Source organism: Anguilla anguilla, chromosome 7 (assembly GCF_013347855.1).
Source record: "Anguilla anguilla isolate fAngAng1 chromosome 7, fAngAng1.pri, whole genome shotgun sequence".
NCBI classification, from domain to species: Eukaryota; Metazoa; Chordata; class Actinopteri; order Anguilliformes; family Anguillidae; genus Anguilla; species Anguilla anguilla.
In genome coordinates, this window is record NC_049207.1 from 22,907,017 (window position 1) to 22,930,064 (window position 23,048).

At 44.5% G+C, this 23,048-nt stretch overlaps 1 protein-coding gene across 3 annotated transcripts in view; it reads left to right on the plus strand.

Moving 5' to 3' along the window:
- Positions 1-1,241: 1,241 nt before the first annotated feature.
- stim2b (stromal interaction molecule 2b) overlaps positions 1,242-23,048 on the plus strand; it is a 48,625-nt gene continuing 26,818 nt past the window's right edge. Inside the window, exon 1 of one of the 3 annotated variants that reach the window (XM_035427184.1) lies at positions 1,242-2,473. In XM_035427184.1, the coding sequence (XP_035283075.1) occupies positions 2,332-2,473 (142 nt within the window). In that variant the 5' untranslated portion in view covers positions 1,242-2,331. Of the gene's footprint in view, positions 2,474-12,153; positions 12,222-23,048 lie in introns of those variants that run through there. The other 2 variants (XM_035427183.1, XM_035427185.1) reach the window with 2 other exon arrangements.

Consider the following 23,048-nt stretch of genomic DNA (forward strand, 5'->3'; position numbering starts at 1 on the left):
ACCTGTTTACCAGCGCTCTCGCGCCCCGCTAATCACCAGACCCGCGTTCCCCCCGCCTCTTACGTTACAGCGCGGGGCGACGCAGCCCACAGCGATTAATCTGCAACGCCTCTTCGCCCGCTGTGTCTTCGGCGCTCAGCGCCCCCTGTGGCTGAAGCGCCGCGCTGCGGGCAGGCGGGCCTGACCGTCACTTGTCACTTTGAAGACACTCGCCGCTGAAAGGTTTCTCGTAGATGATGCTATCATGTTCCCAGGCTGACTCTGTTGTGCAGTCCACATGAAAACTACCCTATGAAAATGTATCTACATTAATACATACCAGAATACAATAATAATAATATTATCTGACTCAAAGGCACTAGCCAATATTAGAATGCATCACAACCAGTTTCAGTATGAACATGTATGATCATGAACATGTATATGAACATTGCAATATGATCATGAACATGTATATGAACATTGCAATACATTCATTCAATTATAAACAAATGACATTCATTTTTTACACTATTAGGCTGCAATGATTCACAGCTGGCCATTTAATAATTAGAGGTAAGTATATATGAAATTCAATTACGGTTTTGCAATTTTTATTGTGAAGTGTCATCAAACCTCTATATAATTTAATCTACAACAGATACAGACAAATGTCCATATGCGTAAACATTCTATGTGTCCACACGTATACACACACACACACACACACACACTTGACATGGCCATCACATAACATAACTCCATACATAGTCTAGGGTATTTAGGACACAAATTAAAATTATAGGCAGAGTTCCACTTTGGGTAATTTAAATCACCCCGCAGTTTCTTTCCCGCTTTTTTTTTTAAAAAACGTACAACAATGAATCCACCGCCAACCAATTGCGTTCTGCCATGTTGAGACATTCTAGCCAATGACCACATGCAGCAAGGAGGAAAACGTGGCTGTACCATCGATTGGCATTACATGCATGCAACTACCATAAAATGTAAGATATTGATGAGAAACGGAAATATTTGTTCACGAGTAAACATATAGGCTACGTTAACTGTTTCTCTCTGAACATATCAATTTATAATCATCTGATTCATCTGTACGGATAAAAACTACACAACATACATTTGCCGCAGAAGACATAGTGACAAGATACAGTATCCCACACAGATAAGGATAATAAAGACTAGGGTGCAAGAACTGCCTTTACAACAAGTAAAGGGGTAGAATATTTGCTGTCGCTGATGTCAGGCGATTTGCATACTGACTTCCGCCCCACGGTTTCAGTTCTGCATCAGACAGGCAGTAGTAGAGACGGGAGAGGGACAAGATGTGTCACTCGAAGATATGAAGACGTGACATTTAACTTTCTCCGCCAGAAAACTGAGTGAACGTGTTGGATCACTGCCTCGGGACGTTGTAGGCCACAGTTCGAAAAGATCGGACTTGGTCTTGATGAAATAATTACCGTACTGGCTTTAACTCTAGCAAGCTAACAAGCTAACTCCTTGCTCTTTGCTGAGGATCCGATACTTTCATTTGAGGAGGCGGACCTACACCATACTGCGTGCTCAATATGCTAAAAACATCTCCAATGTTTGCATACTGTATGTGGAAGTACAGATACTATTTTGTCTTAATACAATCGTAAGGACCGATATATTGCACTTTAAACTGGCTTGGATACACAATTTCTTGGCAGAAAGCAAATACATTTTTGTTTGTATTTTTTTTAAATTTTTTAGGCTGGGAATTCCAAATTTTTGCACTTTTTCTTTTTAAGTTGATTGAGTTTGAAAACCGGTTTGCCCGACTATTGCTAAATCCCATTATAAAACCTGGTATGAACGATCTCGTTTCGTGGACACTTTTGGAGTGACTAATACGCCACAGAAGTATCGATCAACGATGGAGTTTTAAAGTCTTAAATTATTTTTTTAACGTTCCGAGCTCATAAGCTGGAGTCATAAAGCTAAAGATTTTTTTGAGGTATTTAGCTAAGGTGTTTACATTAATACAAACTTTTAACGTCGTTTGTATCATAGCCTATTTATATAGAGAAACATATTTTCGTATGAATGTGCAGTGCCATTTTTAAAATAGCCTAATAAATAGCGCGACTATTTAAAAGCGGTGCATTTTATGTAACAACTCTCGTGTCCGACGTTCCTATTTCGCGATTCGACTCATTCTTCCTAAATATTCTGGCCAAACCGCAATCGATGAACGCATTTTGTTTGGGCACCGGGCAGAATCCACGTTTGTAAAACATTGCTTTGGTTTCCGTATATTTTGCTCGCTTCCTCCGACGTGGAAAGGATTCCCAGGCTTCCCCCATCATGACTTACTTCTGCCGGGCTGTGGCTCTTGGGGTGCTACGTGGACTTCTAATTTGTGCGGTATTGGGATTAGAAAGCAGCTATCCGAATGATCTGGCGAGTTCAGTCACTTCAGACGGTACCTTTGCTCCTACTATCGCAGGTAAGCGCAGCCTTTGTTATTATCCGCATTTATTGTGCGTATCGCTTACACTTGTCTCTACAAGAGCCATAAATTTACTGGTGAATATGATCTTTCTAGAACACACAGGTCGAAACGCATGCATGCGTAGTCTGCTGTAGCTACCGGGTTTGCAGACCTTTTTTATGTGCATTGCTGTGGAATGTCGGCACGCGAGGAGCACAGTAGGCTAACCCCCGCCCCCACCAACCCCTACACACAAACGTCCGTACACGCACAGACACAAAGAGATCGAGAGGCGCATCTTAATGCAGACATCGCGTGTGAGCGTATTTTTAAGTATGCCTGTTTTTGGTACGCGCCTAACCGTGAACTGCTGGACTTCACGTTCTTATGATTTGAGAACATGCGGCCTTGTACGACTCTTTTTACAGCAACAAGTATGACCGGCTTATTGATGACAGGATCAGAGGTGCACGATGGACGTCCAAACCCCGGCATTCCCCTCCTAATTCTGGGCGCATCAGCAATTGATGTTGCGAGGCCCACTTTTGATGTGTATTTTTTTTGGGGGGGGGGGGGGCGTGTATTGCTGCAACGCCATGACTTTGCAAGTTGAGCTGGCTGCACAGAAATGTTCTCACAGTTCACAGCAAAGGTGTTGATGGTTTTGTGGGCAATTCTACTACAGTACTATTTTTTATAAATTGAAGGCCTGGGTGGACGCATTGACCCTTCTTACAAGCATAGGAACTGTGTGCGGGCACGTGTGTGTATGCTTGGGGAGCATCCTGAACAGGTTCTTTCATGCTCTTCGGCAAGCTGTAGCTATGGTTACTGAATCGGACAATTGTGGAACAGGAATGGTTAACCCAAGTCTGGAAATGTCAACAGACTATGCCACCCATTGACTTTGAGGAAGAGAAGAAAGAAATCCGTCAGACTGTCTCACCACTTTGCAGAGGAAATTGGAGAAGCAACCTGACCTGGCGACTGAATAGCCTACATTTTTTCCCTTTTCATTTGATAAATTATATTTCACATATTTCCAGGATCTAGGTGATTGTGTAGTGGCAGTACGTGTTTGAGAAAGACAGGTTGTTCTTTGATATGGGTAGGTGCTTCGGCTGTACTTGAGGAACAGTGAGCAGTTAGGCCTATAGGGTTTGATTCAATCAACCGTGCACAGTGATAATGGCTATGGCATCTAGTCTTACAATGATGTAACTGTTGGACACAGATGGCAACCCAAGCAGCAAACTAGTGTATCCGCCATGGGTTGTGTGCAGCTTTAAGCCCACCCTGGTGAGTCAGTGTTTCTGCACAAAAGCCCTCATTAAGCATGGTGGTGAAACTGTAGCAGCACTATAGAAACAAGGCGGATGTGAGTGTTGCAGTTAGCACACATCTTCTTGGGTGCAGGGCCAAGTGGAGATGCCGGTTCCAGAGGCAGTAGAGCTGCAGTTGGGTCCTGCTTAGTTTTTCCTAACCTTTAAAGTGGACAACTCAAGCTATAGTTCTGCAGGGCAAAATTGTCTGCTGGTTTGTGTGGTTCTCTTTAATTTTAGTTGTTAGTTTAGGCCTTGGAAGAAGGCGTGTTCACTCTTCTGCTAATTTGTTGACAGTCAGATACTTGCCCTGAAAGTGCTGAAACACAAAAAAAACAAAAAACAACAGCAGATATTGCAACCCTCTATAGGACAAAAGTTGGAGATCCCTGGTCTCTGGGCTGTTGTTACCCTACTTTGTATAGCATTTGCACCTGTATGGCATGTCTTCCCCAGCAGAGTCAACACTGAAAGGAGGGACACTGCTTTATCCTGATTTTGCATGTTTTTTTTTTTTTTTTTTTGCAGACTATACCTGTACGTCTCGAGTTAAAATCCGCTTTTAAATACACAAGGGAATTTTCCATTTGCACGTATGATTCACAAGCACTGATGGTTTCACAAAACCCAAAATAAGAGGAGCTCTGATGTTACCACTGATTTGGGCCTGTCATTTTGCTTTGGTATGAAGGACAAATTATTTTGATTGGTTAAAAAATAATAATAATAAAAAAATCATTGACAGCTCATTGTAAATCTACCCTGTATGAGGTTCACTCTATCATCACTAGGCCTAGCCTACTTGTTTGTGACCCTGGTGCTGTAAAAGGGCACCTGACCGCCTGTGAGCCTTTATAGGACAAATGCAAAACCATGTAAATCGCATGCAGTGATATCTCCAGGAAGCTGTGGTCTTCACTGGCTCAGTGTGATGTAACACGAAGGGAAAAAAAAAAACCACTTAGCATTTATAGGGGATGCCTTTGAAGCCATTGGGATGACTCAGTGTTATGGAACTAGGTTTTTGCACAGATGTCACGTTTAAACCGCCAGACAGCAAGGCGTCGACAATTTTTTGTGAATAATTGTATCTGAAGCGAGATTACAGGAAGCTGTTTGGATGATGTATACCTTTAGTGCTTAATCTTCTTAGGCTGATCATCATGTCCCAGCTTTTGAGAGCTGGAACAACTCATGCAATTATACAACAATGCACTGGCCCACAAGCCTGTTCCTATAAGAGTTGAGGGCCTTTTTTATTTTTGAAGCGCAAGAGAGAGCCATTCAGTATTACTGCCATGGTGCTGCACCTTAAAAACTTATACTCCGTTATGTAGGCCTATGCGAGGGCTGCACTTTCTCAGTTTTGTGTGTATATCCCAAAGTTTGATAGTCAGTGAAAAGAAAGAAATGCATTTGGCAAACACTTTCTATTCAGGGTTTACATAAGAATTACATAAAAACCTTGGCAAGCACTGCATAAATCTTCATAAACGCTCATGTCAGTTGACACAGTGTAGACTGCAAGAGGGTGTGCTGTGTCACCATGCATATTATAAAAGACGTATGACATATCATGGTTTGTTAGATTATGCTAGCATCGCTTATGAAATGGATAGGGGCTCTGCACACTATGACTGTCGAATGGTATATGCATTCATAAATGTCTGCGCTGAAGGTTTTATGGTTTGCTTATGATGGTATTCCTGCGTTTACTTTTGTGAAGCAAATTGACACTTGCCGGAATTTGTTACTCAAAGTTAAAGATAATGCTCCACGAGTATTTGGGTGCACCCTTAGGGTAACATGCAACTGACTGAGTAACTAAATTTCAAACCATTTGGTAAATGTAAAGGTCTTTTGCTTTATTCCTGTGAAATAGTCCCAATAATGATGGAATTTCCTGCTTAGAAGATGAATATAGCATCTGTCCTGTGAGTTAAAGGTCACAAGTTTTGACCCCAGAGGGAAAATTGGGATGTTGCATTTGGAGGCAGACCCTGCAGTGAACTCTTTCTGAGACCTGCTGGTAATTGCTTTAATGTGTGTGCGTGTGTGTGTGCTTTGGGGGGCGGGGGAGGGAGGGTGTCACTTTGTTTTGGAAGCTAAGCTAACAGAACTTGTTTACAAAATATGCTTGCCACAAATCATGAGTAATAAAAAGGTAAAAAAAATTTACCTTGCGTGTTCATACTGTCTGAAATTGTGCAAGGCCACTGGCTTTGGGGTGAGTCTCTAAGCTGATGTAGCCTAAGTGGTGCGTATGGATGAATTTCACAGCGAGTAGGACAGAAATCCCCTCTCAAAGCTGGGCAGTGGTACAGTAAGGAGTTAAGTCCTTTGACTGGACTAAGTGGATAGAAAAGGGCTTTGAATTATTTTATTAACCCCCCTGAGAAAATCGTCCCTTGGCGTGGGAGGCCTGTGAGGCTTGCGGCAGTCCCTACCCACAATCCCATTTGTGTACAGATGTGGCTGTGGTCAAGCGGATATGCTGTGTCCGGTTCCCCAACCGAAGCATCCTCCGATTCTGTGGGTTAGAAAACTTTAATTTGGGTGAAATGAAACTTGAATTAAGTGAAATGAAACAAAGGGACAGAGAGGATCTGAAAGAATGCACACATGCACACATGCGTACATACGCGCACACACACACCCACACACACACACAATTCCAATGAAACGGTGCAGGATTATAGTGTTTCACACCATCACTCTATCTGGGTTTGTACCACTCTTTTTCAACTGAAAAGCTTTTGTTTAAGAAGCTCGTTTTGCTCTGGAAAAAATACAAATAGAAAAGATTGTCCAGGCTTAGGCTATGTCCTTGAACTAAGAGACCTAAGGATAGGCTAGTTTATTCAAGGGTGCTTTAGTGCTGCTGTTTGTTTGAAATGCCCATGGAATATTAACTGTTAAAATGGAGGTCTCATGAAAGTTGGCCTGCTTGAGAGAATAGCCTTCCACAGTGTCTGAGGTATCACCCCACTCCCCTCCATTTTCACAGGTGTCTACAGTAGCAGGATAGCTGCTGAGTCAGTACCGATGATTGTTATGGTAAAAAAATGACACCATTAAAAAAAATCCCTTAGTAGCAGTCTTTTAACTGAATACTTAATTCCACATGATCCTACAGTTGGCTTGCTGGCCGCAATAAAAGTTGTCAAGCAGAAAGTGTGGAGCTGGTTCAATCTAACTGCAGTTACATTTTCTCCGTACACTTTCAGTGATGAATGCGGTGTTTTTGATTATTAGGAATCATAAATTGCGGTGTGTATTTACTAAAGTTTTTTTATATTATATATACTTGCCGTGCATGATGTATGCTCTAAAATGCGGAAGAAACATAAAGCTCTTCCTTCGAGGGCCACTGTACATTCAGAATGTTTTGTAGTTCATTTGTATGATAATGGTTCCTCCAGGTCTGCTGGAAATACATGTTTAATGGAGTTCCCAAGAATAAAATGTTGTTCTCCTTGTTTTTTTTTTTCTTTTTATGCGTTAGCTCCTTTGACAAGCTTAATCCTCCTCGCATTTTTCTTGCGCGAATGAATATGCACGCGTCACAACTTTGGCAGGCACTGAAATGAACAAAGAAAGAGGATGTTTGTATAGGAAATCCAAAGAGCAGACAACTAAATGCATTACAGCGTGTGTGCTAGAGGGATCCCAAAGTAATGTATCTATTAAAACACGAGGAGTAAGGAGTTCTCATGAGGTAATGGAAGATACAGGGTCACTGCTTTTCTCTAAGGGCCGCCCACCACCCCAGAAACAGAATTTTTTCGATCGTACTAGTGGCCCAGTCCGGTTAACTGTCTTGTCACACGAAGGTAATTGATACGTTGTATTTTTCTGGCATCTTTTGTTATGTCATTACATAACATTCCACCCATTCTTCTTCACAGTAGGCTACACCTTTCCCACTTAAACCGGCCAGATTCACAATAAAGAGGTGGGGCCTTTTTTCAGGGACAGGGCGTACTGTAAATTCAGTGTGCAAGCAGCACATATTGTGATCTGTGTAAAGGGAATGCGTAATTCTGTACTATTTTGTATTGTACATATTACATGACACACACGCCGTACAACAATAAACACGAAAAGACACACCTGTACCATCCCAAAGAGTAGGCTATAGTTTTACTTATGTACAAATTTTAATTTAAATCTACCATTAAAAAAACTAAATAACAATTAAGGATTTTAGAAGTCCGCTATATTTTATGAGGTTTATGTACCCGCAGTTCACATTCACCATAACAGGTCTTCCTATCTTTGTGAGGACTTGCAGTGAAAACAGATGCCATCCTGATCGCTGAGCACAACCATCCTGTCAAGGTGCAATCCAGTCACTCATTCTTACTAAACTCACCTTTTGTCTTCCTCTGCTAAGTAGTGAAAATGTGTGAATTGTTGAGTTTTACAACAGTCAAGAATCATGATTCATTTGACAGATTTTTTACATTTAACTGAATAAAATATAGATAGCACTGTTAGTAATAAGTATATTCCAAATAGTTGGCGTTATAAATGCCCCTATGTGTGCGTCTCCACATCAGCTTTAGCTAGGCTATGTGTAGATGTTGGGGTGGGGGAGGTTGTGTGGCTACTGTGGTTTGATGTAGGCTAAGTAGCACAGTGGACGTGAATTTCTTCATGTTTAATAGGTTTGTGTATTTTGTTTGTTTAGCGTTTCAACAAACATTTTCGCTGAAGGCAAACACTGGGAGAGCCAGAGGAATTACCCGGAGGGTGGGGGGGGGGGGGGATGTGCTGCTCCAGCCAGCCTCAGCAAAATCTCACCATTTTTCAACTTTTCTCTGAAAGCACAGCGCTACTGGGCTTTGTGTCCCTCCCTGAAAGTAAAGAGCGGAGCTCGAGCGTTAAAGTCACATTAAAGAGGAGGTGGAAAAACAGTACTTTGCAGTTAGCTTGTGAGTCAGTGTTCTTATGTGCTTCCAGTGAGTTCAATTCCCCCGTTAAAGCCAGTGGATACTGAAGGGTGGCCTACGTTGCAAAGGATTATTTATTTCTAGTAATGACCTCCTAGTGGAACTTTGCATTTAGCATTTAGCCCCGGACGCTCAACTTCATGAGTGAGAAAGAGGGGAACGGGAGGGTAGGCAGCGCTTTCCGTCATGTCAATGGCTCATGGCTGCGTGCACAGGGACTGCACTGCTGGTGACACGTTCCCACTGCGTGCGCAGATGTGGGCTTCACCCTCAGTCTGCGCAGATGTGGGCTTCAGCCTCAGTCTGCGCAGATGTCAGCTTCACCCTGAGTCTGCGCAGATGTGGGCTTCACCCTGAGTCTGCGCAGATGTGGGCTTCAGCCTCAGTCTGCGCAGATGTCAGCTTCACTCTCAGTCTGCGCAGATTTCACCCTGAGTCTGCGCAGATTTCACCCTGAATCTGCGCAGATGTTGGCTTCACCCTCAGTCTGCGCAGATGTGGGCTTCACCCTAAGTCTGCGCAGATGTGGGCTTCACCCTCAGCCTGCGCAGATGTGGGCTTCACCCTCAGCCTGCGCAGATGTGGGCTTCACCCTCAGTCTGCGCAGATGTCCGCTTCACCCTCAGTCTGCGCAGATGTCCGCTTCACCCTCAGTCTGTGCAGATGTCCGCTTCACCCTCACCCTTGTACAACCTTCTCTATCTGGCTCATTTGTGGAAAGAGCTTAAAATAAAGAGTGCTTTGAACACCGGTGGGCTTAGCTCCTCCAGGATAAGATCACGTACCTTGCTGAACCTGTGAATCTGTGGATAAGCCACAGTGTTGGGCCTTGTTGTGTGACGCTTGACACAACTGCAAACTCGGAATGGTCTTTTCGGAAACACCATAAAAAAATAATGTCACTTTGAGCCATAATTCTTAATTTTGTGAAAGACATTTTTACAAGGATGAACACAAGCAGTTTTTTTTTTTTTTTTTCTCAAATTTCGATTAAGGCAGTGTTATCGTTGTTCAGACAATGGACATTTTCATATTGAAAAAAATCGCCTAAATGAAAGCACTGATCTGAAGGTTAAATGCTCAGGAGAGTGTCTCAAAATTCTGTTTTTGTGCAGTATACCAGGCTATTTTTCACTGTACTTGTTGGCTATTTTTGTCTGTTTTTGATTGGGCCTTTAGTTATTTTGGTCTCAAGGACCTGGCAACCCCGGTGTGTAGTCAGCAGGTCTGAATTGGACGTGTGCGCTGGTGAAATGCTTCCCTCTCCCTTCCTACGCTCTTGCACTCACACATTGAGATTCAGCTCTGCGTTGGCAGTCCCTCATTCAAGAAGGCACTGAACGCTGCTGGATCAGAATGTCAGAATGCTAAAATGATAGAGTGTCAGAATGTTAGAGTGACACAGTATTGCCAAATGTATTGAGTTGACATTGAGTTGACACCGCTACTATAAATTCAGCTTTCGATGCCGCTGTATTCTTTGTGGTTGCGTCGAAGGAATAGCAATGGAGTTATTTTGAAAAAAGAGAAGCGGCCACTAGCCTACATCTTGGTTTGTTGATATTGATCTGAGAAAAGTTGCGTTAGGGGGTTTCTGGGCGGTATTTTGGACTTCTCTTTTTTCTGCTGTGTAGTTTTGCCGTTCTTTTTAAATCAAAATATTTTACTTTGCTTGGTTGACTGTGCTGTGATCATAAGATGTACAATAACTTTCAAGGCTCTTAAAAGCCTCTCTCTGTGACTCTGGAACAAACAATAAAAAAGGGGACAGCTTGTTCTAGTGTCAGATGCAGTGATTGCATCACACACAGGTCATTACTAATTGAAATCAAACAGTCAAAGTGAAGCAGTGTGGCCTACCAATCAACACAATGAACTGACTCATTTGGTGAGAAAATCTTCATTAGTGCATTGAGCGAGTGTGTGATGTGGGCCTGGCCGTCACAGTCTCTGTGCCTGCCAGCTAACCGGACCTTCAGTCGTCATGGCGGCTGCCCCTGACGCTTGAGGAATTTAAGAAAGAGTCTGTTTCCCAAAGGGCTCAGGCTGAGCGGTGGGGTATTTTTAAAGGCTCTGGTAATGCTTTCCGGTCAGGACCGGACTCTGTCCCTGGCTGGGAGACCTCCGGTCTGGAATGGGAACTCACCAGGATGCTGCCCTGACTCGGGCGCGTGATGTAACCGCAGGCTCTGAGCGTCCGTCATAGCAGCGCTGTGATGTCACTACAAACAGAAATGGAGATCGGGCTTATTTACTCTCTCTCTCTCTCTCTCTCTCTCTCTCTCACACACACTCACTTTTTCTCTCGTGCTGTATTGTAACCTTTCTGGATGCATAGTGCTGGATGAGAGTGAAGGGAATATGTATGCCCTTTGGACTCTTTCTTTCTCTTCCTCTTCTTCTCTGTCATGCCCCTTCTTGCTTCTGCCTTTCCCGTGCTTTCCCTCTCCCTTTTTTCTGTTAATGCTTGTCTGTCACTGTCTATGCTCCTCCCATAATAATAATAATAATTGGAACTGATGAGTTCATTGATTCTGTATAAGAGAGTTATTTCTTGGGCTCGTTTTTTTTGAGTAAGGCATACACACACGAAGCAGGGTTTATGGAGGGTACTGTTTTCACTGAACATCCCAAGAAGAGTCTGATACTCATTGCCTTTGTCCCGAAGAAACACTGTATCTAAAGATGTCTCCCCCTATTGTTACTTGACCTTTTCCTCAGGATGAATGCCTTCTTTACACGCTTAATCCAGGCACAGAACAGGATGTAACTGAAACGGGGTCTGGGCTTCCCGCTGCCTGACTCCTGTGGGTAACCTGGGCCTCGCGGAACCGGTTAGCCCAAATCGGCACGCAGCTGGTGGCGCCGTCAGGTGTTTATCCCGGATCAGCTGCCAGGTTTCTCTCCTTGATTCCCCCCCACCCCCCCCCCCTCCGGCGGAAATCCCTGGCGAGTCGCTGGGAGGCCGAACCGCGGCGGGCGTTTCAGGTGGATTGGGGAGCGGACGGGCTTTTCTGTTCTGGGCTCTCTTACAGGGAGTGGAGATGAGAGGTGATAATGCTTCTCTTGGGCACGGCAACACGGAGAGACGGAAGCTTATGCCTTTGAACGCTGCCCTTCAGCGGAGGGTATTACAGATCAGAGGGAGTGAAAGTGTGTGTGTGTGTGTGTGTGTATGTGTGTCTGCATGTATGTGTGTGTTTGTGTGTGTGTGTGCGTGTGCATGTGTGTGTGCCTGCATGTGTGCATGTGTATGTGTGTGTTTGTGTGTGTGGTGGGTGTGTGTGTGTGTGCCTGCGTGTGTGTGTGTGTGTGTGTGTGTGTGTGTGTGCGCGTCTTGCTTATGGCTGGGCCCACTGGGCTGTGGTAATAACTCACTCATTAGTCCTTGAGCTTCTTTTTATTTTTCAGTTTTCTCTGTTTGAAATCGAGCCCCTGGGAGACACGTTACACGCAACGCTTAGATGGCCTTCATGGGAATGACCGGTAAATACTTTTTAGTTCCCTCCAGATTCCCTGGCATTTCGTTTTCTCTTAAAAACACTCTAAGGTGCCTTTATAGGTAGTAAAAATCCCGAGCTAAATGTTTAATGGGTCTGATAAAAATGAAAAAAATGAAAGCAATAAACATTCTTACTTGCTAAAATTTGAACAGGTTTATTACAGTCGGTTGGTACTGAAGTGAAACAATGTTGGAGAAAAGTGTGATCTGGTGTACTGACCATGTAGTCATCCACCCATTCGCTAGTATTAATTAAGGGGATTTAACGAGGGATCAGGTGTGGGGGGGGGGACCTTTACATGGACGCCCCCAGTGATGATGTCAGCTCCCCAGGGATGTACATGCATTCTCTTTACGCTTACACGTCTTTATAATTAAACATGACAGGGTCTAGCCTAGAGAAGTTTCTGCTAGCCTTTAAATCCCCCCGGGGCTAAAGGGCAGCGCTTGGTGGGGTTCTTTTTTCGACGGCTGACGCCTTCTGCGCGCGGTTCCCCGTTAATGAGTTCTGCAGATCAGAGGCGGTAACGGAGCCGGCGCGCTCGCCGCTAACGAGCAGAGGCGAGGGTTCAGCGCTCGCGGGGGAGTCGAGGGGAAAGCCCGTTAGCACGTTTTTTTTTTCGGTGTTAGCTTCGCTTTTCCTTCCGTTTGCCGTTTGTTAGCTTTTAACTGGTACTGCGAACGAACAGTGGGGTGATTCTGTTAGCTCTTGCCCTGAGGTTACCCATCACAGGCAATTTCGGCTGATGTTTTAGCCATTTCTGTGATGTTTAAGCAGCACTTTTTTTGTGCTGAGGTCACGTTCCTGTTGAGTTACTAGCACAGTAATATTGTACACATACTGCTCTTTGTGTAATTAGACATGTACTAGGACTATGAAGGATCCTCACTTTAAAGCACACCACCAGTGTCACTCATATGTTTTGTTAAGTATTCAAAGAGACACCTTAGATGTTTGCCGCGTACGGAACTTTTCTTTTGCCAGTCCTGTGTTTCAGGAGTGGCACCTGCATGCTACAGCAGCCTCGATTCTGCTGACCGACTGTTAAGTGAAACAGTCGAGGGCCTCCCTGGTCCACCGTATAAAGTTTAATGTCATCCGCAGGCACCAGAGGCAATCAAAATGGCCGCCGGTGAAGTTCAGGCTGCTAACGTGATACTTGATGGTCAGCTCTGAGCTGGCAGGCACATCCTCCAGTGGACCTGGCTGGGTTCCAGTGCTCGCAGCTTGGGTTATACTTTAAAGAAGATAAGGGAAGCCACTGAGAACCTCTTCACTTTAGCTCAGAACATGAAATAATAGTGGTGTCAAAATAACATTTGGATTAACGGATGTACTTTTTGTATGAGCGTGCAGAAACACACTCACACGCACACATACACACTCATAAACGAGTGCTCAGCATCAAATGGAAAGAGTGCTTAGTGGAGAGAGTGCACAGTGTGTAGATTGAACAGTGGAGAGAGTGCTCAGTGTGTAGAGGGCTTAGTGGAGAGAGTGCTCAGTGTGTAGAGTGCTCAGTGTGTAGAGTGAACAGTGTGGAGAGAGTGCTGAGTGGAGAGTGCACAATGGTGAGAGTACACAGTGTGTAGAGTGCTCAGTGTGGAGAGTGCTGAGTGGAGAGGGTGTACAGTGTGTAGAGTGCTGAGTAGAGAGAGTGCACAGTAGTGAGAGTGCACAGTGTGTAGAGTGCTCAGTGGAGAGAGTGCTCAGTGGAGAAGGTATATTCCGTTAGTCTCTGCTGCACAGTGTTTGCTATCTGTCCCGTTGACAGTGAGAGGACTGAAGCGAGATTCTGTGTCCTCTGTGTTCCCATCCTAAAGCACGGGAGCACTGGCCACATTTCCAGGCTGGCTGTGCACGACAGGGAGGGGCAGGGCGGGGCAGGGAGCGGCAGGAGCAGCAGGGTGGGGCAGGAAGGGGCAGGGAGGGGCGGGGCTGGGAGCGGCGGGAGTAGCAGGGAGGGGCAGGGGGTTGGACTGTTCTGACCTGTTGCAGGGACAGACTTGTGCGTTTAGCATATGTGTGTGTGTGTGTGTGTGTGTGTGTGTTTTAACAGACTAGTTTATGTGGTATGTATGTGTGTGTGTGTGTGTGTGTGTTTGTTTGTTAACAGACTAGTGTACATATCATGTGTGCCCTTACAGTGAGATTACTATTTTTTTTCTCATTAACACAGACTTTGTGTTCACAGGCCTATGGCACAGACCCATATAAACATAATCCACATATTTCTGTGATGTGTCCCTGTGTGAATAATAACAGTAAATGCCGCATAATGGTTATGGAACTGCGACTGAGCTTATAGGTTTGGTTCCCTGTCAATTAACCTGAATTACTTCACAACATATTCATATGTATGAATGGATTGAATGTAGAAATATAATCTCTGTGAGTTGCTCTGGATAAGAGTGTCTGCTGAATGCCTAATTGATCACATATCAATATCACCCAACAACAGTGAGTTGAGTATCATGTCTCTTTAATAGTATCACACTGTCTGGCAGGAGTTTAATTTCTTTATCCGTTACCATGGGTCCATCTTGCCTGTATATTTTAGGTATGCGTATTTGTTTTTCTCACTCTTTCTTTTGCCCTTTCTGCCTCACTTTTTCCCTCTACCTCTTTTTCCCTCCTTGCTATCTTCAGAAGGCAAGCAGAGATTTAAATGTCAAGCGTTTTTCCATTTGCACCTCATTTGTGAGTACCATGTTCCAGAACAAAGCTCCCCAAGGCCTTTCATTCAGTCTGTGACTTGCAATGAGCACCACAGGTCGTTAGCTAACAGAAACGACTGCATATATGTAAAGAGAATCTATTCAGTAGATTTACCGGTCGACTGCTTTCTGAAGCCCCTGAACATTCAGCTGAGACGCCGGCTTGATTAGGCTGTGAAAGCGTGTGATGTCAGAGCAGTGCTTCAAAATGGACCCCCCAAGTGGTGGAGCAACACCGCTTCCTCCTTGACTTCGTTACCACTGATTTGAAGTTATGTCATATTGATGGCGAACAGTGATTTGTTCTTGTGAGTCAGTCGTTGTGACATGTGGAGAGTTCAACCAACATGGCACAGCGATGTTATCAATATCCTGTTGCAAGTGGAAACCTCAAGATGTGACTTTCCTTTGGACCTTAAAAACCATTTTACTGTGATACAAAAGTATCATTTAGACCTGAGTTGTTGAGGTCGTTTTTGCGTACCAGCAAGTTCCATACGATATGTAGTAAATATGTGGAATTTTGTTGATGTTTTATTTCAACATATTTCCATAAGGGCATACCAAATGTCTTTCTTGAAACAAGCTACTAATGCCACTGCCATGAATCAGGTTCTCTTCTGATGGACAGCACCACTGCAACACTGAAAATCTAGGAAGTCGCAACACAAACAGGAAGTACGCTCTGAAAGCTTTGAGCAGGTGAGAAACGGGCCTTCACTCACTCCCGTTGGACAGTGGCTGTCGAAATCAGAAGCGCGCCCGTTGGGTGACCCAGCGTTCGCTAGTGCGTGTTTGTTCAGAGGGTGAATGGCTTCAGTAAAAATGGGAAGTGGTGAGGGATTAGTGGGCTTTAGTGTTTGAAATGGCTCCCTGCTCTCATGGTATTCCCATATCAGTTCAGTCAGGCAGCAGAGCGTGCTACAATAACGTCTGATGTTTTTGCTTATCTGCTTCAACTGGATCAGCTGTTCAATGGCGTGAGATTGACAGTAGTAATTGTCAGTGTAATTTTACTGCCTTGGGGTAGGCTTCGAGGTTCAGCTATGTTTAGGGTTATTCTTGGGTACCAACCACAGCTTAACCTCCTCCTATGTCTTCCGACCGGTAGCACAATGTAAATATGGACACACTTTCACTAAAACTTAACAGTGAGAGAGCCTTTCCCTAGGACTTTAGTTAGCTTTGGTGATAAAGGTTTTGGGGTTTTGGCACTGCCATTGTACCCTTGAGCAAGGTACTCAACCTGAACTGCTTCATTAAAATATCCAGATGTTTATTTGGACTGTATGTAAAAAGAGCGTAAGGTATGCAAATTGATTTGGGAAAGGGTGTGGGCTAAATGCCAAAAGTGTGATGTAAGTTATCTGTCTGCCTCCATGCATAGTTATCATTCTTTGCTTGAGGCATTGGTCGCTTTAGTAAATAGTTTTTGCTCTCAGTATGAGAGGGATAAGCTGACAGTTGGCTTAAGCTCTTCATAACTTGCAGTTTCATGAGGCTTACACACGTTTCACACCATTGTTGGAGTCAAATACATTTCAGTTCTGTCAGTTCAGCAGATTCATTGAAATTAAATTAAACTTCAGGCTGAAAATGTTCAGTTTTGATTTTTCAGACCCAAAACCTCACTATTCTGTAGAGGGAGATTTGAGTTGTGACACAGGAAGGATGCGTTAAATGTGCGTTCCTGCTTGTGTCAGATGAAACCCAGATTGAAGACTAAACACTCATCTGTGTTGTTGATTACAGTCTGACTATACTGCACAAAACTTATCAGATTCATATAGCCTATGACTGTTTTTTAAAAATTTCAGATATCAGACCTCTTGCGTGCAATAGCCTACAGTTTGTTTTCTCTCTAAATTTGGTTAATTTCACTGAGGCGAAATGAGCTATTAGGCTTTCAGGACGAAGTGGAAATTTTGAAATTTAGAACCCGATAGCAGTCCATTTTTGTTGGGTGCTCTACTTTTCTGGGGCTGGATAAATCTTCCTTTTGGAAGCCTTTTTGTGTAATGTGATTTTCATATTAGATCCTTTGTAACCCTATTGGACGTCATGTGTCTGGACTATATGCAGGTCTCTGGCTTCTGTTACAGGATGTGTAGAATTATTGTCAGTCTTAAAATGGGTTCAATAAAAGGCAGAATAAAGGGTAATACAACCACAACAATGTTTGAACAGGTTTTGTATGTGGTCAGATTTATTTCAGAAATGTTTCTCAGACCCGACATTGAACTTAGAGCTGAAACATCTGTCTGTGGTTGCGAAGTTCCAATTGTCAGCCACACTTTGTCTCGCATTCACTAAATGAATGAGACGACACTTAGCGCTAGTCTCTGTTAGCGCTCTCCTCTCCACAAACTGCTTCCTGCTTCCTGTTTCTCTGTGGATGGCAGTAGAGGCACAGACTGCATTTGTTTCTCCTTGTGCTGCTGAGAGAGAAATGGGAACACAAAGTGTCTGGTCCTCTGTGGAGGCTAGGTGGGGAAACCCAGACATGTAGGGGATACCACTGAGAGGAACCAGTTGTTTGATGTTAAAAGTCACGGTAGATGTGTTAGGCTATATCTCAGTGCTGTACACGCACTTTTTGATGCTTGTGCAAAGAGGAGATATGTTTTTGTGATAAGCGATACAGTCCGCCTCACACGGCCTTGAGAGAAAGAAGAGTTGTTGTGTGTGTGTTCGTGTGTCTTTTTGTGTGTGTGTGAGTATGAGTGAGTGAGTGTGTGTGTGTCTTTCTGTCTGTTTGTGCGTATGTGTGAGTGTGTGTGTGTGTGTCTTTCTGTCTGTTTGTGTGTATGTGTGTATGTGTGAGTGTGAGTGAGTGAGTGTGTGTGTGTGTCTTCCTGTCTGTTTGTGTGTATGTGTGAGTGCGAGTGAGTGTGTGTGTGTGTGGGTGTGTATGCTTCTGTTTGTTTATCTTTATCAGCATATGCACACACACTAACACAATAATGGCTAATTAGCTCCCAGCTCGAGCTGTTCCCCCTGTGAAGAGCAGGACCTGTGAGGAGGGCAGCTGATTAAATGTGGAGGAGCGAGCCCCCTCCAGTGTTGGGGGGGGAGGGGGGGGGAGGCAGGGGGATAGGGGAAAGCTGATTAAATGGGTTTTCCAGCTCGTCTGGCCGCCGGCCCGCACACAGATCCTGTTCCTGCTTTGATCCGTACATTCCCGGGGACGCGAGCCGCCCCGTCTCTCTCCTTTTCTGGAAGTTTTGATTGCGCTCCGAAGTTCGCCTCTTTCTCTTTCTCTCTTTCTTTCCCCTCGCTGTGTCCCAAGCAAAGGATTATGGGTCCCCTTTTCCTGTGGATCTGGTGTGTGTGTGCGTGCATGTGCATGCACGTGCGTGTATGTGTGTCTGTGCGTGAGTGTGTGTGTGTGTGTGTGTGTGTGTGCACGTGCGTGTGTGTGTGTTTATCTAGAGGGGGTCAACCAGCCTCCTCCTTTCAAGGTCAAAGAAACAAAGGACTCCAGTGAGAAGTTTTTCAGGAGCGCCGCAGGAGAACTCTGGAGGAGGAAGCCAACGCTGACAGCGTTTAGGGTAGGGTTTGAGGAACCGGGCAGATGGCTCTGACAAGGTCTTGGCACTGAATTTCACCCCCCCATCGCAACCCCTAACCCCCAACTAGGGTAAGGGTCGGTTCTGTTTCAATTCAGGCCCTTCAGGACATGAATTGAATTTCAATTCATGAATTAAAAAAAAAAAAATCCAGAATATTCTCTGAGGATTTTTTGGTAAATGCCCAGGAAAGGAACTGTCTTTGACACGTAAGACGCCCTTATCGCTTGGCGGCTCCGCATTCCTATAGGTTGTATCACAGCTGTCGGCTCGTATGTTACGGGCGGGGAATTATCCGCCGTTCCCCCGTCACTTTCTCATAAGAGCCGGAATGCCTTTGTGCCGACCCTGGCGCCAGCGACGCCGAGTAGCCGCGCGTGACGTACCCCCCGCCGCCCCTCCCGGAAGGCCGGAGCGTCCCATCGTTATGTAATCTTTCGCCCACAAATTTAGCAGCCATTTTACTGGAAACGCGTCAGCTCTTGCTCAACCTCCACAGGTGGAGAAAATGAATGAAGACGGATTGAGCCAAGCTGTGCTGTCTTCGCAAAGCATTCCTTCAGTGAAATGTCTGTTATTTCTCTCTTTTTTCCTCTTTACTTCTTTCTGTACTTCTTTGGTGTGTCCCATACTTTTTCTGAAGAGGCTAGTGTTTATGTATTTTATGATGCTTCACTTTCTCTGGAACTTTCAGTATTAGGCTAAGTGATACACACTTTTAAATTCTTGCACCATACTTTTGTACCACCCCAAGAGAGTTCCTATATACAAAACCAGGTTGCAGATTTTTTTATTTTTGTTTGCTTATAAAACTGTTTTATACATTATACACAATGTGGAGAGTTTTTATGAAGTAAAATTGAATACTTGGAGTTCTATAGGGGCATATGAGCGTGGAGCTTGTGGTGGAAAAGTTTCTTTGTAAGGAAGAGAAACAGAGTCAGTCAAACAGATTGCAAGCTGCATACTAACAGTAGCAGTCGAGCAAGCTTCAATCAAATAATCAGACAATTAGCCAATCAGTCAGTCAATTAATCAATCAATCAATCGAACAGACAACAAACAACAAAGAACTCCACCAGGCAAATGGTGTAGGCAAAAAATGAACAAAAACATAAGACAAACCAAAATAAAACAGGAATCAGTTTTATTCATCAAAGCAATCAAACTGGATCACGGCTTAGCGTTTTTTAATCAGCTGAAAAAAGACCAGTTATGTCAGCCTTTGAAATTCTTTGATTAGCCTTTCACCTCCAAGAGTTTCTTCACTCTGTTTTATATTTTTAATACAGTAACATGATTAGGGCTTTTAAAAATGTCTTTGTTTCATTGCCTATCGTCACATTTTCACTTGTACAGTATTTAAAAAGAGCATTGGAGCTGTTCAGTTCTTCGTATTTGCTCTGTCTCTCTATTTCTCCTCCTCCCTCTTTCCCAGTCTCTCCCCCCCTCTCTGTCCCCCCTCCCTCTGCGCCTCCCTAGGGGCTGCTGCAGTAGGGATTGATATTTGCGTCTTAATAGCTGCTGATGAACTGAAATACTAGACCCTTGAGAATCTTTATTTACACTCTTTTATTAGTTGAGCGTCCTCTTGAATTATGACTCCTCCCCCCTCCCCCCATGCCCCTCCCTCCCGGGTGGGTACAGTTAAAGGGGAAATGCAGCTGACATCACACATTGTCTGGAGCGCACAGGGGCATTTGTTGTCACCTTCTCTGAGGCTGTGTCCAGCCAGGCGCCAGTAGGGTGTGGGGTCAGAGGTTTAGAACTGTAAATTCCAAAGATGAAGCCCAGCCCCAGACAGGCCTGATCCTGAATGAATGAATGAATGAATGAAATCATGAAAATGAACAAGTTATGAAAATCGGCACTTAAGGGTGGAACCTCCCCAGCCAGCACCCACCACCCCCCTCCCCCCCCCCCCCCAAAAAAAAAAAAAAAAAAAAAATAGAAATTTATAAATAAGTAAGTAATAAGTAAGTAAATAAATAAATAAATATTGGCTTGTTAAGAAAAGGGTTAAAGGGAGAAAATAAAAATCGATGGAAATTGCGGTGGGACGTAACAACCTAAAGTGCCAAGTGATCCCCCAAAAAGCAGAAGCACACGGAGGCCCTCTCCCCTGCGTACTGGCGCTCTGACGCTCCTGGTGCGAGACCCGGGGTCACCTCCCTGTCATTCGACTGACGCACGGAGCCCGGGATCCGGCAGCCTGCGCGTGTCATTTTCACAGGGAGCCTCAACATGCAAAGCGAACTCGCGTTGCTGTGCTGGAAAGGCAAATGTGTGCTGAAGCAGCCTCCAGCCTGTGTTAAGGCCTTTCTCATTTTAAAATGGCCGCTGCATGTTGTTAGTTAGAGAGTTACAGAGCGTCCAGACAAGTCTACCAAATAAACAAAAAAAATTTAAAAACGCTATTTTCTTTACTTTACTTTTGACCTGGATACAGAATGCTTTTGTATGAGGCAGAGAACTCTTTAATCAGCTGTAGTCAAACCCACCCAAGAGTGCAACGGCAGCTGAATTATATTTGAAGCGTTTGAGTGAAACTGTGTCATTGCTTTAGAAGGGTATGTGTAAGCTGTGTAAGACCTTTTCCCACCCCGTGAAAGCTGACGGGTTAGTTTTTTTTTGTTTGTTCTGGTTTCTCCACATGGAGGGCGATGCCCTGTGAGTGAGTCAGACGCGGGCGTGAGGTGTGTTTACCGCTTTAGCTTGGACCTCACCGCTCATCCTCGCTCGCCCTGCTCTTCTCTCTCTCTCTCTCTCACTCTCTCCCTCCCAGGCTAGGCTTTAGTGGTCCCGTATCACTTTACACCTCAGAGACTCCCCCCCGGGGTCTCGCATGCGGGAAGGGTGGGAGGGTGGGGGGGCTTTTGGGTGGGGGGGGGGTTATTGTCTCCTCGAGGGGCTCTGACTACACCGCACCGCCCGCCCGCCCGCCCCCGCCCCGCTCTTCCCGCTCCGAGCTGGTGGCATGTTTTAGCCATTAATGTTGACTTTCTGAATTCCGTGCCGTCTGCCCCCCTCCCCATCTCTGCGAGGGGGTGTCTTCTTACTGTGGGGTCAGGGCATGTCTCTGCAGGGGTGGAGTGGGGGTGGGGGCTCCTCAATCCTGCTGTGGTACACCAGTCTGGCTTTGTGCCCAGGAAGTTGCCAGCTTGAATCCAGCCTGGCCCCTGAGTAGGATTCTTATGCCCAGCTGTATAATCAAGATGGGAAATATAAACTGCCTAAGTCACTCCAGGATAAGGGAGTCTTATGCGCAATAAAAAAACAAATTTAAACAAATTTCAACCACCTCACGCAAATTTCTACCATCTCAGTGCTTTGTTCCACCATAGTATATAATAGAAGGCATTTAATAGGTTTATAATAACAAGGTTATATATTGAAATAGTATATAATATATGATGAACCAGTCTTGTTTACAAAACAGAATATATTTTAAAAAATGGTTTAGTTTAAAAAAAATGTTAAAATGTGGGACGTGGTATGATTGACTGACTGACTGACTTGGGGGGGGGGGGGGGGGGGGCTGGGGGGTTGGCAGTTAACCAACGACTGGATGGCGGTAAATTCAAGCAAAATGTGGTCATAAGAGGTGTCCTTTTTGCAGTGCTGTGCTCTGGTCTGGTCACGTTAGGGGTGAAGGTCGGCCATAGACTCTCGTTCCCTTTGGCTGTCTGTCTCTTTGGCCTGTCCCCTTTAGCTTTTATTTATTTGAACAGGATGGGGAAGGAGCTCAAGCCACACCCTGAAGACAAACCGTGATGATGCAAAAGCTGAGAAAGAGAAATCTTTATATAGACAGAAAGAGAGTGAGAGAAGTGAGAGAAACAGTGAAAGAAAGAGTAAGGAAGAATGAGAGTGTGTGAGAAGGACAGAGAAAGAGACAAATATTGAGGCTGTGTGTATGAGAGTATGAGTGAGAGAGAGTTTCCACTGATCCTGTCATGACTTTTAAGTTGTTGAAACCCTTGCCTTGCCATCAGATAACAGACAGTTTTGTGCCTCTCACTTGACGTTGTTTCTGCTTGAGAAATAGTGTTTATGTGCGCTTTTATTTTTAACAGCCTTCCTCACTTCCCCTTTTTGAAAACACACAGACAGCGTTTGCTTTTATTTTGGGAGAGAATCTGGTGAGCGTGCTGCTACGTTGTTATTGGCACAAGTGACTCCTGCCATTGTTGGACATTTGTGGGATAAACCACATCCTGGAAACTGAAAGCACTTGGCTATTAATAGCTACAGCAGAGCTTATTTTATTCATTTTGTGCGTAGTGTATTTTATTTTTAGCTGCCGCCCCCAGGAGATGTTTCTGCGTGTGTGTTTCCTGTCAGATAACAGGAATTTGCTCAAAGTGCCTCTTTCTTCTCACAGTTAGTTAGTGACACGTTGTGTTACTTACCTTTATATTTTCAATATTGGTAATCTGACTGAATTCATTTTTTACTTTCTTTATGGCTGTCACTCTCAATAAATAGTTTTTGTTATTTTTCTATTATTGCTTTGCTTTCATA